Source organism: Drosophila willistoni, chromosome 3R, assembly GCF_018902025.1.
Source record: "Drosophila willistoni isolate 14030-0811.24 chromosome 3R, UCI_dwil_1.1, whole genome shotgun sequence".
In the NCBI taxonomy this organism is placed as follows: Eukaryota; Metazoa; Arthropoda; class Insecta; order Diptera; family Drosophilidae; genus Drosophila; species Drosophila willistoni.
Genome location: NC_061086.1, coordinates 22,058,696 through 22,076,317, shown reverse-complemented (window position 1 = coordinate 22,076,317; position 17,622 = coordinate 22,058,696). Strand labels below are relative to the sequence as shown.

General features: G+C 36.1%; 3 protein-coding genes across 3 annotated transcripts; all 3 read left to right on the top strand.

Annotated features, from left to right (window-relative positions):
* Nucleotides 1-1,412: 1,412 nt before the first annotated feature.
* LOC6647674 (ionotropic receptor 75a) lies at nt 1,413-3,588 on the top strand. Its single transcript, XM_023178231.1, has 5 exons — nt 1,413-1,909; nt 1,975-2,146; nt 2,207-2,337; nt 2,402-2,572; nt 2,637-3,588. Exons 1-5 carry the CDS (start codon nt 1,413-1,415, stop codon nt 3,586-3,588), a joined length of 1,923 nt encoding a protein of 640 aa, XP_023033999.1.
* Nucleotides 3,589-13,219: 9,631 nt separating this feature from the next.
* Nucleotides 13,220-15,178, top strand: LOC111519144 (modular serine protease-like). Its single transcript, XM_023178232.2, has 3 exons — nt 13,220-13,307; nt 13,377-13,653; nt 13,710-15,178. The coding sequence occupies exons 1-3, from the start codon at nt 13,223-13,225 to the stop codon at nt 15,028-15,030; spliced, it is 1,683 nt and encodes a 560-aa protein (XP_023034000.1). The 5' UTR covers nt 13,220-13,222; the 3' UTR covers nt 15,031-15,178.
* An 11-nt stretch (nt 15,179-15,189) lies between these two features.
* Nucleotides 15,190-17,367, top strand: LOC6648021. The gene is made up of 7 exons (XM_002070315.4): nt 15,190-15,507; nt 15,564-15,886; nt 15,942-16,151; nt 16,212-16,388; nt 16,446-16,741; nt 16,804-16,949; nt 17,018-17,367. Exons 1-7 carry the CDS (start codon nt 15,240-15,242, stop codon nt 17,311-17,313), a joined length of 1,716 nt encoding a protein of 571 aa, XP_002070351.1. The 5' UTR covers nt 15,190-15,239; the 3' UTR covers nt 17,314-17,367.
* Nucleotides 17,368-17,622: the final 255 nt, after the last annotated feature.

Below are 17,622 nucleotides of genomic sequence, written 5' to 3'. Positions count from 1 at the left end.
GTTTTTGTCCTGTCCCTGTTCCTATCCCTGTCGTTGTCCTTGTTGCTGCTTAGCTCCTGACTTGCCGGTAATGACAAAAACATTTTGTTGCAAGGCCACATGCAAATGAACAGCAACAAAAGCAACAGCAACCAACAACCAAAAATAAAAAACCTTAGAAAAAAGAAAACTTACCAAGTCCTTTCAAATGTAGTCATTTCCAAGAAAAAGGGAAATTTTGCACATTTTATCGCAGATTTTCGCATCGAAGACGCGCGCGCGACTTGCATGCAGAATGGGGAAAGCAAGCAAGCAAGCGAGTAAAAAAAAAACAACCAACAAAAAAGCGGAACAATTTTTTCTCTATTAAAATGAAAGCCAAAAAAAAAAAAAGCAGAGGACAAAAATTGCTCATACGCCACGTTGCTCAGCGTACGCGACAAAAGCGACAGGAACGTTTAAATATTTCTGTTTAAATTTGTTTTGTGTGTTTTCATTCGCTGCTTTTCCTTTCACATCCCTTTTTTAGCCTTCCCTCGTTGTCGTCCTCTTTCTTTTTTTATTTTTTTGCCCCTTCTTTTCTCACACTTTTCTCACTCACATGTCTGACGATGTAACATGAAAATATGCTCCACATACAAAAAAAAAATTAAATAAAATAAGATGAACAAACAAGAAGTCTAGGAAAGAAAAAGAGAAAACAATGAAAAAACTTCATTTAATTTTTCATATGAAAATATTCCTTGTGCTTGGCTGCCGCAGGTAAAAATTTTCTTTTCACGTGCATTTTGATGGCTGATTTAGCTAGTCTAAAATGTTGTTCTACGCTGGCTTACCGTGCCCGTGTGCTATGTGACATGTTTTGACAGTTAATAAATGTTCATTTACATATACGAAGGGCAATTCGATTATTAGCCCCGTATGAGTTTTTCTTGAAAACAACTTGATCATTTTCTTATTCACTATATAACTTTAAGTCTTAAATTGCTTGTTATCTGAGAGTAAAAAAAAGAAAGTATTTTTTTTTAAATATCCTAGTCAACTAGTTACGATGTCAGGCGCAGTCCAACCCAGAGCAGTTCTTCTCAGAGGTCAACTTTTTTGAGTAAACTAAATCTTGTCTCAAATCAACTTCATAAACGACCCTCGTTCAGCTGGCATTAGCATTATATGTATACGCATTTCATGAACTAATTTTCCAACCACTATGTTTAAAATTATACAAATTATAGAACAATTTACATGTCATTCACGCAATTTGTTGCGTATTATGAGTATACCAATTCCAATTCCTCTGATATGATAAATATATTGTTAAATAATTCACAACTTTAAGCTCCACCATTTGAACGAATATAAAAAGGCTCAGCAGAAACAAAGTATGAAAGCAAAGTAAAGTCCAAGTGAAAGTAGTAGCCACACGGCCATATAGAATGATTAAGTTGCAAGTGAAAATTATTTTATGGATTTTCATAATTTTGCCAAGATTTTCAGGCTCGCGGCAAATTGAAAACATAAATTCCAATTCCATGAAACTCTTTGCTTTCGAGGATTTTCTGTATTACCACAATTTGAAGCATGCTCTGGTGGTCTTGACGCTTGAGGAAGAGCACAAAATTGAAGGCATTCAGCATTTGTTGGCCAACTATTATGTGCAATTTTATAATTTGAAGAAGCCAATGAAATTTGATGAACTCTTTTATTACAATAGTCCACGCACTGGAGTTTTAATATTTAATTATGATAATGATTACGCGAAACGTTATATTTATAAAATAGCCTCTGAGATGGGATATTTTAATAATACTCAAGCCTGGTTTATGATGGGATCAGGAGGAGCAACCAATGAGCAAACCATAATGGAAATTCTTAGTGGCTATAATATAAATATTGATGCGGATATAACAGTTGCTCTTGAGACTGCTGATAAGTAAGTGTGTGTGTGTGTGTGTGTATAAATCCGAAATGAAAGTAATTAAAGTATGTGCCTTCTAGCAATTTCACATATCAACTGTATGATGTCTATCAAATTAATGCTCCTTTAATAATAGAATTCAAGGGAAGTTGGTCCCCCATTAAAGGTTATCAACTATTGAACCACTTTAAGAACACTTGGGTAGTAAGACGTCGAGACTTCTACAATTTCACTCTACGTGCCAGCACTGCGGTAACTAGGCATTACAGAAACTAATGGAATTTGTTAATATGTAATTTAGTTTTCAATCAGTTAATTGAGAAACCCAAAGGCTTGGATGACATGTCGTATTTGGCCAACGACAAGGAACTCTTGCAATTCGATCCCATGCAGCGCAAGACATATCAATTGTTTAAACTCATCCAGAGTATGTACAATCTCAGGTACCAACATCACTTGCGGTTGTGGTTTGGGAATGGAGCATTAATTAGGATTTAATAATTACAGCTTGGATATTGGATTTACAGACAACTGGGGCCAAATGCTCAACAATGGCAGCTGGACTGGTGTAATGGGTCAAATAACCAGCCACCAGGCTGACTTTGCCCTCTGTCCGATGCGTTTTGTATTAGATAGGCAAAGTTCAGTGCAATTTACTCCCATCTTGCATACACAATTGTAATATTAAATGAGTTGGAAGTGAATGAAAGACCACTCAGACATTTAATTTTTATCTTTACAGCATTCATTTTCTATTCCGGCATCCACGTCGCAATATTGTGCGAAATATCTTCTTTGAGCCACTAAGCACTCTGGTCTGGTGGTCTGTTTTGGCATTGATTACGTTTAGCACTTTGTTGCTGGTCTTGCATGTACGTCAAGAGCATCGCGTCCTCACAGTTGGCGGAGAACATCATCATCGCGTGGAACGCCACTTTGCCTTTGTATGGTTCACCATGATGGACACCTATTTGCAACAGGGCCCCGACCCTGAAATGTTTCGCTTGTTCTCAACTCGTATGCTTATCAGTGCCAGTTCCATATTTGGCTTTATGCTAATGCAGTTCTATGGAGCCTTCATTGTGGGATCACTTCTCTCTGACAGTCCGCGGAGTATTGTTAATCTGCAGGCATTGTATGATAGTAATTTGGATATTGGCATGGAGAACATTTCCTACAATTTTGTTCTCTTCACCAATACATCCAATCAGCTGGTAAGAGATGTCTATAGTAAAAGGATTTGCCGTAATCGAGAGCATAACATTTTGAGTATTGATCAGGGAGCAGAACGTTTAAAACAAGGCGGTTTCGCTTTTCATGCGGCCATCGATCGTATGTATAGATTATTAATTGAATTGCTGGAGGAACATGAATTTTGTGAGCTACAAGAGATCATGTTCAATCCTCCATATGTGGCGTCTTCGGTGCTGGCCAAAAGTTCACCCTGGCGCGAACATTTGGCCCATGCAATCCTTCATTTACAAGCCACTGGCCTCATGCAATACAATGACAAATTGTGGACAGTGCCCAAGCCAGATTGCAGTCTATTTAAAGCTGCCCAAGTGGAGGTGGATCTAGAGCATTTTGCTCCAGCACTCTTTGCTTTGGCTCTGGTCATGTTGGCCAGTGGAACTGTCTTTTTGTTGGAGCTTCTGGTAGGTTGGTCCAAGGGCATGAGAATTCGTTGCTTTTAATAATTTTGTTTCTTGTTTTTTTGTTGTTGCATTTTTAATAATAGTTAAAAAACACGAGAAAATTCTGTAATAATGTCAACTAGTTGGGGATGCCAAGGCACACAGTGGACAAAATTAAAAATTCCATTAAACTGCAAACACTTACATATAGCTTTAGTCCTCCCCAACCCATTCAGTTTCTCTTCACTCAGCCCTTTACTCATGCTGCTTAAGTTGGGTCAAGTCAGAGTTGGTCATGCTCAGGCGCCATCTTCGTTTTCCACTTAATTATAAAGTGACAGAACATGTTTTAGAAACTGTCAGCTGTTTTTCTATTAACTGACATGGCTTTTAACTACACTTGAGGAAAAGTTTTGAAAATGAAAAGCTAGAAAAATGTTTAAATAATCGTATATCTTATATTCAACTGCAATTGAATGTCTTTAGCATAATATTTAATGATTACAATTTCATCAATTGAATACAAATTGCAATCCCTGGGCCAACAGAGAGCTGTCAATTCAATTGTCATTAATGTGTGACAGACATGGGAATGGCCAAGTTGTCGCGATTGCAAGTAATTTTCAGTGTAATTCAAAATAGTTTGAAATCGAACAAATAAAGGGTATGACTATCATTTTAAGAAAATGCATTGTAATTTCTATTTATTGTATATAAATTGACCAAGACTGTGAGGAAGCCAAAAATGTCAACAAAAAACTAATTTCAGTTATTGCTGCTAAGCAAATTTCTTTTAGTTCTTATTCAACTTTTTGTCTTTTTTTAAGGAATGAAGATCTTGGCTTGCCTACAAAGTTGGCTAACTTAAGGCCTGCTCTTTTTTCAAAAATATTTTTTATTAAATCGTTTAAATAGTTTTAAAACAAATTTCTTTTAAATTTATCAATTTCTGTTCTGCATTGTTGAAAAATTATTGCCAAGCTGATTGAAATATATGCATGAAGATACATATTAGGCATATTGATTTGCATTAAACAATGTATATATCTCTCTCTCACATACACACACACACACACACACACACACTAACACACATGTCAAATTATGCAAATTTACAACATGATTAAGCTCGTTTAGTTTTCGGACTTGGTTCTTGGACTTAGGCCTCATCGCTGTCAGCCTGTGTTTGTTTTGCAATTCAAATGAATTTGCTTCGGTTACGATTGGGAGTTTGAGGTTTGAAATTTTGTCCAAAGACTTTCCCCTCTTCACCCTAACACGTTCACATGGTCTCCTAATATGTGTGTGTGTGTGTGTGTGTGTGTTTGGCCATGTTTGTTTCAGTGTTTTGTTTTGGGTTTATGTTTGGTGTCTGGCATCCTCTTTGCCATTGCCATTTCCACATCCACTTCCGCCAGCCACCAACCTTTCATCGGCACAAATTCATACAAATTTGTTGGATGGTCGTTTTTTGGGGTTCTGCTTCCTTTTTCGGACCCCCTTCCTCTCCCAAAAAAGTATCAATTGTTCGGCATTGGCCTGTATTTATGCATTTGTTGTTGCCATTATTGTTCGATTTCTATTCTACATATTGGCCATGGTGTATTTTATTGCTGTATGATTATAGTTTCGCATACTCTGAATGAATTTATATGATTTTTGTTTTTTAAGAGAGACTGGCAGTTTCCTAGGAAGGTCCTTTAAGAAGTTTTCAAATCGATTATGACAATTTGAGTCTGATTAAAATCATTTTATAATTGCAGTTGCAATTAAATCTATTTGTTTCATAATGATTGATATACTAGACAATTTTATCACAAGTGCCAGTTAAATGTTTGGATATTAACAAAAACACTTAATTAAGCAAAAAATTAATAATTAATTAGTCAAGCAAAATGGAAATAGTTTAAACCAACAATTTTAATTTACCCTCACGCACCAGTGAAGCAAATCGTTTTATTTAAAGAAATGCCTTTTTAGACTTTCATTCTAACAATTTTACTGTGCATATAACCCAAAAACTTGAATTTTGTTTGCATTTGGTTGATTTACTTAATGTTGCCACGAATCTCGGTTCGATGCTAGAGCCACAAGAATCTTTGGCCAGTGAGCAAAATAACAATAACAACTTTTGCAAATCAATATTAATTGCTAAAATTCACTCAACCATAAATTCATTAATAAGACAAAAGAACAGAAAACGTAAAACCAAGCAGCTTTCCACCAACAGCCACAACAGAGAGGGCGACGGGTGTTCAAATGAATGGAACGATGGAAAGCGAAAGAGAGGAAGACAAACAACAATCTGTAATATTTTCACAATTTATGCTTTTCCCTGATGTTGCTGCTACTCATTCCTTTTTGCAGCTCTCTGACTTATCCTTCCACTCTTTAGCACTCTTTGACCGATTGCCGTGGTGCTGGCAAAAAAAAATATAAAGTAAATACATTTCGCCGACTTCGTTATACCATGCAGCAAATTAAACAATTATTTTAAATTTAAATGTAAATGTAAGCAGATAGACTCATTCATTTACATTTTGGTGACGTTAATATACCATTTTACCCTATGAGTTCTTACCTAAAGTCTTAACCTACTTAATCGAGCAGAAAACGAATGAATAAGTTTGATTACTACGTCGGATTTATGTAATTCTTTTTATTTTTTAGCCTCCTTCATTCGATTCATTATGTTCATTTATTCATTTTTGTACTTTATGTGGTCGAAAAAGCTTCTTTGTGTCTGTTACATACATTTGGGGACTTTAATATATCATTTCAGACTTTCGATGAGTGGTATAAAAACTTTTGCAACTTTTGCGCTGCATTTAAGCGACTTCCTTTCATGCTTCGTCCCTGTAGTCGACTAATGCTTTTCTTCACTTCACGTTAACCTTCTTTTTCCTTTTCTCCACCTACCTATCTTCTGTTCGTATTTTGCTTCTTTTCTCTTGCTCGTCGTTCTTGTGTTATGTGCTTATTATAAAATAATTAAGTCCTTTAGGAAATTATAGTTCTTGTTGCTTTTTGCTTCTGTTGTCGTATATTTTTTCCTTTCTCACACAATCTGCGCACGATTTTATTTGCAGTTACCCTTTAATTAAGTGAGTATATCAATGATGTTCATAAGTTGAAAGAGACAAGAATTTTTTCCCCCTTCTGTGAAGCAGAAAATGTATTAATTTCATTTGTTAACCCTTAATCTTATGAGTTCTTTTTCTAAATTTAAAATATGAAATATATCTTAGTCGATTGTATTTTGCGCTAGACCAGTTGTTAAAACAGATAATCTATTCATTACTTTGCAGTATCAGTCGAAAGTTGACTGGAAATGTTTTCAGATTTTAAGGTTCATCATCAGGATTTAGGACTTTCTCAATCATATATAGCTGCCTCTATCTAATTCCAGTTCGGGTTGTCAAATATTATTTTTCCTTACTAATCACAGGCTTACTCATGCTTGGAAATTTATTCTTAGAAAATAAATAAAATTGGTTTTAGTGAATTTCCAGTATATTCTCAAGTCGACTACATCCTTAACACTTTGCCTTTTTTATATTTTGTTCTTTCTTTTCTTTTTTTTTTTACTCCAGACTCATGTTACGCTTTGTGCTGTGATTTCTGTACATTTGGTTTCTTGTATTGCTCTTTACTATTGTGTATTTGCTCGGTAAATGCGACAGAGACTGATGTGAGGAAAAAAGAAAAAAACAAGGGACTCAAACAAATCTATTTAATTTTAAGTAATTTAATTCCTGACTTCAGTTCAAGTCTAATTTGTAGTTTTTTTCCACATATATCTAGTTAATTCATGCCCATGTTAACTGACATTAAACACTCATCTGAAATTAGCATACAAACTAATACAAACTTGGCCAAAGATACACACGCAACACTCTGGCAAACATATTCAAACTCTCAATGATTCGGCCAGGAAATGGAGTTTACCTTGAAGCAAAAGCATCAGCATCAGCATCGGCATCGGCATCGGCACTCAAGCAAATTGTTTGCCCAACTGCAAGCCATGGGGGGTAAACAAAGGTGCAACAACGCGAACGTGACAAGGATAATAAGCGTCCTTCTGTTGGCCCTGTTAACTGAATTGAAAGCCAACACAACTGAGATGCTGACACAGATTTCTCTTACACACATACACAAACACATTTTGAAGTTAATGAATCGTAACGGAGCACGCAATTGCATGAGATGAAAATTAATTGCTGATTTGCAGGGTACCAAAACAAAAAAAAAAAGACAACAACAACAAAAACAAAAACAAAAACTTTGCCAACCAATCAAACTCTTTTTTTGTTGGTACCAGAATTGGCCGCCAAAAATCGTTAATCAAATGGAAAAATGGAAAATATATTTTCCTGCTAGCCACTGTAAAATCCATGCCACGCCCTTGCAACATACTCTGGAATGGAATGTATCTCAATCTGAATTGTGGCAACAGTATCTGTATCTACAACGATTCATGCGGGAATCCCATGTGTGTGTAGGTGTGTGTTTGTGTGGGTGCGAGTGCATAATTTGGTTGCCTAGTTTTTGGGGCCATGTTCGGGTTTTTGTTTTTGACCAAGCAGCGCATAAATTTGCATCACAATTGGCCGTTTGCTGTTGCCGTTCATTGGCCAGGGTTAACTTGTGCCTGTGCCGTTGTTGTTGTTGTTTTTACTGCCTTTGTGTTGCTATTGCAGTTGACGATTTGTCATTTTAATTAGGCAATGTCCCGTCAAAGTCAGCCTCCAGCCAGCAGCAAACTGAATGAGGATAGTAGGATGAGATTTCTAATTTAACATAATGTTGTTGTTGCTTTAACTTAGTTTTTGATTAAATGACCAAAAGAGTTAATTAGTTTGGCTACATTAGTACAAAAGGAATTCTTATTTATATATTGGTTTGAATTTTGTTGTTGTTGTTGTAGTTGTTGCTGTCATATAAAAAGGAATAAATTTAATATGCCACTTTGGCCGTAAAGAGTCCGCTTCCGTTAATGTTGTTCGCACGCGTTTCCGCTGTGTGCCACATACTTGTGCATATATGTATATGCAACTAATTTGTTATATTATTTTTTTATATATACTAATTTAAAACAACAAACTTTTGAAACTTTTACATCCGTTAACACACACACACACACACACACACACACATACGCACAGAATAATTGTCAAAACCATATAAACATCAATAAATACCAGCACATAAGGGAGAGAAAGAGAGTGGTCCTGTCGACCACGTTGCCATTTCCGTTTCCGCTTTTTGCCATACACGTGCGTGTCTGTGGCTTATGTGTGAGTCTGAGTGAGCCAATGTGCGAGCCTGTGTGACTGTGGGTCGTTTGGAATGCCTGTTGACAATTTTGCGGTAAACTGTAGTCAACATCGTTCACTAAAATACCCAATAAAGAGTGCGAGAAAGAGAGAGACAGCTGCATTTCCGACTTTAATATGATTCAAAAATAAATTTCTATCGTGACAAAAATGGCAGCCTTTTTCAGGCAAGTATCGGAAGCTGAGTGTTCAAGTGCCCTTCGACAGGTTGACCATTACTTCCTGTTTCTGTTTATAGTTGACCTCAACACTTTGTTCTTAGGGTTCTGGGTAGAGAGAGATAGATAGAGAGAGAGAAAAAGCGAGACGCCTTTAGCAGCATAAATTTAAATGCAAACAAACAACTCGACACATACATCATGATGAGGCCCCTGTCGCAAACTGATTTAGGTTCATTTCTAATAGAGTCACATTGTGGTTGGGCAATTAAGATGACACAGACTCCAGACTGAAAGAAGTCTGGGCCGCAAGCCATGGTGGTACATGTATAAAAATTACGTAGACAGCAATAATTAATTAGATACACAATAAATTACTCATATGCCAGAAGCAGTACCCAAGGCACAAAGAAAGACAGGAATAACAGACAGATAAATTTGGAGGAGACACAAAAATTCTCCAACACTTTTGCTTCAGCTCAATGGCTATAGAATAGAGAGAATAGATAGAAGGTAAATGGTTTTTAATTTAAACAATATAATTAACTTTTATATCCACTACTTCTCTGGCTTCCTCTCTCTCTCTGTTTCTCTCTATCACTTGCTCTCTTGAATTACATACATGTATGTAATTCTGTTAATTTTTATATGATATAAAAGTTGATGTGCTCACGTTTCTTATGCTCATGCTATTGCTGACTGCTTGCACATTTGCAGTTTGTGTCCAGTCCTCATAGCCATGTCATGAACATGGAAGAGAGACGTGTTCCATTTTCCTTAGAACCCATTGCTGTGGCATAATAATTACATTTGGCTTTAGTTAGCAGTTGCACAACTCGTGCAAACCGAAATGTTAATATTTAATTATATTTATCGTAGAGAAAAAACTCAACTTCATTCATTTAAACTCTTTTAGATCAAATCCCTAATTAAGTTAACCTGTTGGCCATATTTTAATTAACTTATGTTTCACAGTTTTTCTTACTTAATTCTGTCTGTCTGGTTGTGTATGTGTGTGTGTTCATTTTAGTTTTTTCTTGGCTTCGCCTCAAGTCAGAGACAAGGTGCATGTACATATGTACATTGAATGTATGTAATTATAGTGTGTTGCCTACTTGCAGGCGTTTTCGTTAGTAGAAAACTTAGACGCTACATCTAAGCAAAAGTAGAAACTGAGTCAACAACTTTCTATTTTGTCAATGGCTTTTTTCCCTACCACCCCACACTCTAAGATTCTTTCGTAAATGACACTCGCACAGTCTGCATATGAAACATAAAAAAAAAAATAATTTTTCAATTCACAAATGAAACTTTTCCTAGTATTAGAAGAGCAAACAAGGGAAAAGGAAGACTAAGCGCGATAGAGAGAGAGAGAGAGAGAGAGAGAGAAGGAGATCTAAAAGAGAGTCAAGGAGAAAACTTTAAACTTTAGCAATTGCAGCAACGACTCCCCAATGTGAAGTGGTAAACCAACGGTTGAGACCGAGAGCGAGCAAGAAAGAGAGACACGGAGGCAAATCCTGGACAGCTGCAATCGTAATTTGCTGTATGCTAGCAGCCACTGGGTGTGTTTTCTTGGGTTCTTCTACTTTTTGGCCACGGCACAAACTCTAGAAGGAAATTACAAACCAAAGTAAACGCCAAGAGCAGCCAAGGAAGTTGTTGACGCAGGACGAAGCGCCTGGCGCTGAGTGTCAGTGTCATATCCTGTGCCAAAAGTGCACACATATATACACAGAGAATGAGACCTACAGACCCAGAGATGCTGCACATTACAAATGAATAATTTATGCTCCCTCCCCATCTCCCAATCTTTGTCTCTCTTCCTCTGTCTGCCCCTATCCCTGGCAGATGGATGCGAAGTTGAGGTTGTAGCACATTCACACAGTCACGAAGGACTGCAGCATCGTCCACAGGCTTGGTCAAAGCCAAATGAGTTGTGGCAGCGTCTCGCTGGTGCCATAAAATGAGGCAAAACCCCGACTACTTACCGCCTTACTTCCCTTGCCCTCCTTACCCACAATCTCTCACTGCATAAAGCAAAATTTTTTTCTTGCGCCCAACAAAAAAAAACCTCAAACTTGCTTCTTCTTACAAATTACTTGTACTTGCGTCTGGGATGGCGTGAAAATTATCTTCAAGAAACGGAAGAGAGCAGCGTACCAGCTCAAAAAGTTATTAGAGCTAAAATTCTTTGCCTTTAGCCTAAGTAATGGCCAAGTGCATATCTCTTAGCAAATATTGAGTTATGACTTAATTGGATAAGAGCCTGCTTTTTGCACTTTTGTAGTTACTTTGTATGCGACGCCATCAACAAAGTTTCGCCCAAAACTTTCAGAGCAAAAGCATTTACATCTTTTGCCGCAAGATCATGTTGTTAGTCAAAGGCAACCAAAAAGAATTTTCAAACATCAAAGAGTTTATTTTTCTTTTAATTATTACAGATATTTAAATTGTAAAATAAATAGTTCTAAGTTTATTTGACACTTAAAATAGTCTGAAAAACACAGACATAAAGATGATCTATAGAAGTCACAAGAAGAGTCAAACTATTCTAATATAAATTCTGAACTTTTAATCAAACAAAATATTAAGCATTATTAATGAAACCCATAGAATAAAATCGTTATCTTTCATCAAATGGAATTGAATTAATTTCTCTTCCATTATCGGTAATGGCAATCAAACAAAAAAACTACAAATTACTATTGCTTTCAATTATTTCTTAATGAAAAGAGATAAGAGCAGAGTCATTCTTATGTATTTAAAATCATTAATTTTTAAAAAAAAAAAAAGCTGAATTGTTAACCTCAAGACCAAATTGCTATTTTAAACCCAAAGAGAGACCAGTCTCAAATCTTTTCATTGCGTAAAATAGAATTCCAAAGATGAATTAAGTTCAACAAAAAATTCTAATAACATAAACATTTTGAGATAAAGTAAATTCCAGTTAATAATATCATTCTCACTGACGTCAATCCAAACTCGAAAAATGTATATGCTTAAATTGTGAATCAAGTACCGACAAAATTATGTGCGATAGTATGTGATACGATATGGCAACAAAGGGAAAGCTAAATGTAAATGCTGTTGACACAATTCTGTATAAGAAAATAAACCAACTAAAATGGAAAAAAAAGAGGAGAGCCCAACTACTAATACAACTACTGTGAGTGAGTGCAATTTGCGCTCATTTGTCAGTGCTATGTTTCTATTCTGATGCAGTTCCATTGCACTTCGATTGTCAATCTATATATAACGTATGCGCCCCTTTGGCCATGCAGTATACCGCCTTTTGTCTGCCGTCTGTTGTCTGCAATCTGCAACCAGTCGATGCGATTTGTCGTTGTGTTGGGGAATCACAAAGCGCATTTGTTTGACAATTTAACAAACAATTCCATTGTCAGTTGTTTTTCCAGTCTTCCGTTCACTTGTTTCACTCTCCCCTGCCAACTTCCACTTTGTCAGGACTTTGTTTATCAAACGCTATTGGGGATTTTAATTTATAATTCAACACTTTTGTCATTGTCGATGTTGTTGAAGCAATTTAAACTTAAAGAATTTCCCAGAAAACATCTCAAGTGCCAAAAAATAGATCTATGGTATAGCCAAACTACACTAAATGTCAGTTTTTATTTTCGAATTGCAAAGCGCTCGATTTTTAAAGAGCGATCTAAACTCACTCGAGCGATTTTATTTCCAATCACTATCCCATTCATTCATGCCATTCATTTTTCATTGCATAGATTTTGTTGTATTCATTTTTTAGCTTTGTTAGAAAGCTCTAATTTTGTTACCCATTTGAATACCAATCAATTGCCTAGCCAGGTCAGTCATTAGGACAAAAGTAAAAAGGAAAAGTGTTTCATTTCACTGCAAATTAAAATATAGAAAATGTCAAAAAGCCACACACGAATCATGTTTCGATGGACTAGGCAAATGAGAACTTTTTTCTGCTTTTATAAAATTTTTACAAAACATTAGAATGGAAAGAAAGAACAGCAGTTTTTATAGTATGTAACAGATGACTTATACAAATTCGACAAGCGTTCTATTTATAGATACCATGCTGATTATTTGAACCCACGACATATGAGTAATTCCATAATAAAATTGTTCTCTGTGGCAGTGAGTTATGTATTTAAAAGTTTCTCTCTCAAACATTATTCGCAGTATCAAAAAATATGCGTAGCCGGCAACATGTTAGCGAAACATATATTTTCGACTTTATTCAAAATTCTCAAGTTTGGTGCTTTATTATACATTTTGCTCGATTTGCAACGTGGTGTGTATTTAAGTTAATAAATATTTACTTTTAAAAAGCGACGACGTTTCAACGACATTTCCTTTCCAGCTCAATGTTTCAACTGCAATAGTGGTGAAACTATAGCAGATAAGAAATTATGTGATACTAAGAAGGATTGTTCAGATGCAAGTGATGAGACTTTTGAAGTATGTTTTTGGAATCAGTGCCGAAATAAATATCGTTGTGCCTATGGAGCATGTTTTACGGATGAACAAGAATGTGATGGCTTTCCCGATTGCCATGATGGCACCGATGAGTATTGGCAACGTTGTTCCAATTTTGAAGAGAATCAGATTAAAAATGAAGAAATGCATGGCGATTGCATGTGAGTATTAGACGCCTTTAAGTGTAAAAGATTCCATGTTAAATATTGTATTTTAGCTCAATTAATCAAATCCAATGCAAAGAATCAAAGGAATGCATTCCCATTCGTGCTACTTGCGATGGCGCTGAGGATTGTCGTGATGGCAGTGATGAAACATTGGAAATGTGTTTAAATTCCTTGTGTCCATTTGATACTTTTCGGTGTGCCTACGGTGGATGCATACCCAAATTATCGCTTTGTGACCATCAGGCAGACTGCAGAGACTCGAGTGATGAAATTCCGTCAATATGCCGAAAATTAAAGCGACTGCCAACAAATTCTAATTGGACTGTGGCTCTCCGACCAGAACATGTACCAAAGCCAACTATAGAACAATCTTCATATTATCCAGAAATTACACAAACTGAAAAACCATCCAAGGAACCCATTCTAAAGAGTTGTCGCGTACCGCCAAGTGATAATACCTTAATTGTGAATACCTTATTCAATACGATTCCCTATAATCAAAAAGAGACTGTTCCCCATGCCACTGTCGTTCGACTGGGTTGTGTAAAGAATTTTACCCTTAGGGGAGAAGATGTAAATGCTTGCCTAAATGGCACTTGGCAAGGATACTGGCCCGAGTGTGTCAGGACTTGTAAGAAGGGCACTATAACCCAAAATGTGAGCATCAAACCGACTTGTACGTACCGCGCTGATTCCATTGACTGCAAAAGCAATGATGTCAAACTGGTTGTTGGTACTAGAGTCACAGTTGAGTGTGCTCCGGCATATATCAGTCAAATGGTTAACCAATCAGTGGAATGGTATTGCAATAGAGATGGTAATTGGAAATTTTACAATAAAGCAATGGAAGATTTTAAATGCATACCGGATTGTGGCATTATTTTGCCAACCGTACAGCAAATACCATGGGTGGTTAGTCTATTTCGAAGAACCCTCTCCAACCTAACGCAACATAATTTCAAATGTTTTGGCGTCATTATGACTCCAACATTAATTCTCACACATAAGGACTGTGTGCTTGAGACTAATAAAAATCAGTTAGATGTTTTTACTATTGTCGAAGGAAATCATACAGCTAGTTTTATTGATACAATGGAACATGCATATACCCTATACTATTTGGAGTCCCTTTCTGTTGAAAAGAACGGAACATTAGCTTATTTGAGATTGATAAATCCTCTCATATTCTCAGCTCAAGTACGACCAGTTTGCTTTAGACAAGAAAATTCAACTTTTATCGGTGAACCTTTTGCTAAATTAAATGTTACAGATAATAAATATTATCTTCATTCGATTATGGATCCAAAGAGAAACATACATAGCATAGATCAATATCGACCTTCCATTTTCCTAAAGCTAAAAAAAAATTAAATTGGAGAAATTTAGAGAAAAAAACAATTGAATTGTGATTCATCTGGGAAGCCTATGAAAAATAAATTTCATTTAATTGTGTTTTTCTTTTGTTTTTTAATGTTATTATTAATCCGTTATAATACACTCGAGTTTAATTTTAATTATACAGATTTGCATTTTTGTGTTTTAATAGAAAAATAGTCGATTTTATTTTTTAACTAATTACAATGGCGGAAAATCTGCAAACGACCTCAATTGCACCTAACTTACGGCCATGGGAAATATTGGCATGGTCGCCGGAACGAATAACCGCCATGTACACGGATTGGGGTTCATATTTCTCACGTCAACAGAGATTCGCCCATGGTGGGCACTATGTAAACAAGGCATTAGACATAAGTCCAAATAATACCAAAGCCCTGATGAAATCTAGTCAATTTAAACGCGCATTGGGCCTGGCCCCAGAAGCTCTACAAGATTCAGACAAAGCTGAAAGTGAGTGAGTATATGCTTAAAACTAAATTGCTCAAGATTAAGTGGATTATTTGTAGAACTTCTGGAGAGGAGTAATCCGCCTGTATACAATCCACATGTTGGTGTCGAAGTCTGCGATGCTCTCCATGAGTGCAATCGATTTGAGGATGCCAAAATCAATTTGCATAATCATCTGAGAAGATATAGTACGAGTACCGGACAAACTGTAGCTGTAGAGAATCGTCTGAATGTGGTGGATGAGAATTTTATTGACACTCTGGGTGTCCAGACTTCGCCAGCTGTACAGCGTCTGATCAATAATATGACATATGACTTGGCTAATCAAAAACCCAAAGAATCGAAACCCGAATGCGATGTTGTTAGCATTTTAGAAATGGAGGTAGGCTTATCTCTTTATTGTCTGCTCTTTAATTTCTTTTCTTTGTCAAATACAGGAAGAATTAGTTTCACCTTTGGAATTGGCTAGGCGAAGGCGTCATTTTAAGATCTACAATCAAACGTATCTGAATCGTTGTTGGGTTGATGTGGCATTCCTTAAAAAATTGCGAAATAGTCCACATGTTTTCCTTGAAAATAGTAGCGAATCGACACCGTATATTAAGAATCTAATAAAAACCAATTACAAAGCAACGCGCGTTTTAACGGTAGGCAACAAAAAAAAGACTAAAACAATTTGTTTATAATTTCTGATATTTTGCTGGTAGAAAATGTTGCATGCTCGCTGTCCCATGTATGCAACAAATATGCATAAATATGCCTCAGGAGATCTTTATAATAAGCACCAGGAGGACAATCTCTTTCGCATACAATATCAAACAAGGCGAAATATGTTTAAAATATTACGCAGCATAAGGCATTTAATTAAAGTTGGCGAACTGAATGTGAGTTGTAATTGAGAGGACTAAAATATGGAAATTGAAAATGCTTTTTTCTTGCAGAAACTAACACATTTTGTTGAAGAGGTTATGGGAGAATATGTTTCAATCAAGACAAATCGTGTTATGCCATGGAAATTTGAATTCATTAATGAGGTCTATAACTATTTGGGTTTGGCCCGCATTAATGAATACAAAATTCCCAGCGATATGAAAGTCTTGCAGGGTAAACAACGTCTCCTAACACTTTTCAAATTGCCATTGGAAAAGAATTTAGAATTGACATCAAAAGCAAAAGTTGCCAATATACTGCAGTTAACTAAAACTGAATTAAGCGATCCCAAAGCGGAATTGTTCAAGTGATTGTTAATTTCAAATTTTAAAGTGAATTTTTGCGTTTTTCAATTATTTTTCATTTTAGAAAGCGCATAGCTCACCTTGAATATCGTATGCGATTTGCCAAATACCCTATAGAACGAGGCTATCTGCTACATGAGATGGCGCAGGCACATTTGGATAATAATACATTTGATGCCGCCTGTTCCATAGCACGCAAGGCAATGGATGGTAAATCTATTCTATATACGTATTTTATGAATTTCCTTTTGAGTTTTCCATGTTTTTCTTTTTGGCAGAGGCTAAAAAATGCAATAGCAATGTTTGGACTTTTCTTAGTTTAATAATCATTGGCAAAGCTGATGCGGTATTGGGTAAAATTGAAAGAGAAAAGGAAATTTTAACTGAAGCTTTTAGTTTAGCGAAACGTTTAAAGAATCTCGATTTGTGCCTCTTCATTGACATTTGTCTGAAGGTCAATGCAGAGGAAATGGATCTTAAGAAATCGATAATCTCAACGGAAATCAATTTTAAAAGGCTTAAAAGCTCACAATCCAGGCATAGGGCTAGTGCGGATCCGTTGCCAGAATTGTAAAGTCCCACAAAAAATTAAATCGGTAAAAACTAAAAAAAATATACAAACTATACAATACACAAAAAATGAGTTGGTTGCCTTAAGATTTTTATATTTCTTGTTAAAAACTTGAACTTTGGTGCTAGTGTAGAAACTTGGCTGGTTTGACTTGGCTGCATGTTGTATTTGGTTTTTGGGCCATTCAATCACGGTGAGTGCAAAGTGCAGTGCTGCCAACTTGTTTTCATTTATAAATATTGTATGTTACCTTCGGTTTGTCGGCTCCTGTTTAGTCGGCAGCATTTTTACCTTCCGTAAAACTTTTTTTCT

Coding starts and splice junctions, on each gene's coding strand:
- LOC6647674 (XM_023178231.1), top strand. CDS start 1,413: ATGATTAAGTTGCAAGTGAAAATTATTTTATGGATTTTCATAATTTTG. Junction 2,338..2,401: donor CAGAGTATGTACAATCTCAG/GTACCAACATCA, acceptor TAATAATTACAG/CTTGGATATTGGATTTACAG. Junction 2,573..2,636: donor CCCATCTTGCATACACAATT/GTAATATTAAAT, acceptor TTATCTTTACAG/CATTCATTTTCTATTCCGGC.
- LOC111519144 (XM_023178232.2), top strand. CDS start 13,223: ATGTTAGCGAAACATATATTTTCGACTTTATTCAAAATTCTCAAGTTT. Junction 13,308..13,376: donor TTTGCTCGATTTGCAACGTG/GTGTGTATTTAA, acceptor TTTCCTTTCCAG/CTCAATGTTTCAACTGCAAT. Junction 13,654..13,709: donor GAAATGCATGGCGATTGCAT/GTGAGTATTAGA, acceptor ATTGTATTTTAG/CTCAATTAATCAAATCCAAT.
- LOC6648021 (XM_002070315.4), top strand. CDS start 15,240: ATGGCGGAAAATCTGCAAACGACCTCAATTGCACCTAACTTACGGCCA. Junction 15,887..15,941: donor TTAGCATTTTAGAAATGGAG/GTAGGCTTATCT, acceptor TGTCAAATACAG/GAAGAATTAGTTTCACCTTT. Junction 16,152..16,211: donor AAGCAACGCGCGTTTTAACG/GTAGGCAACAAA, acceptor TTTTGCTGGTAG/AAAATGTTGCATGCTCGCTG.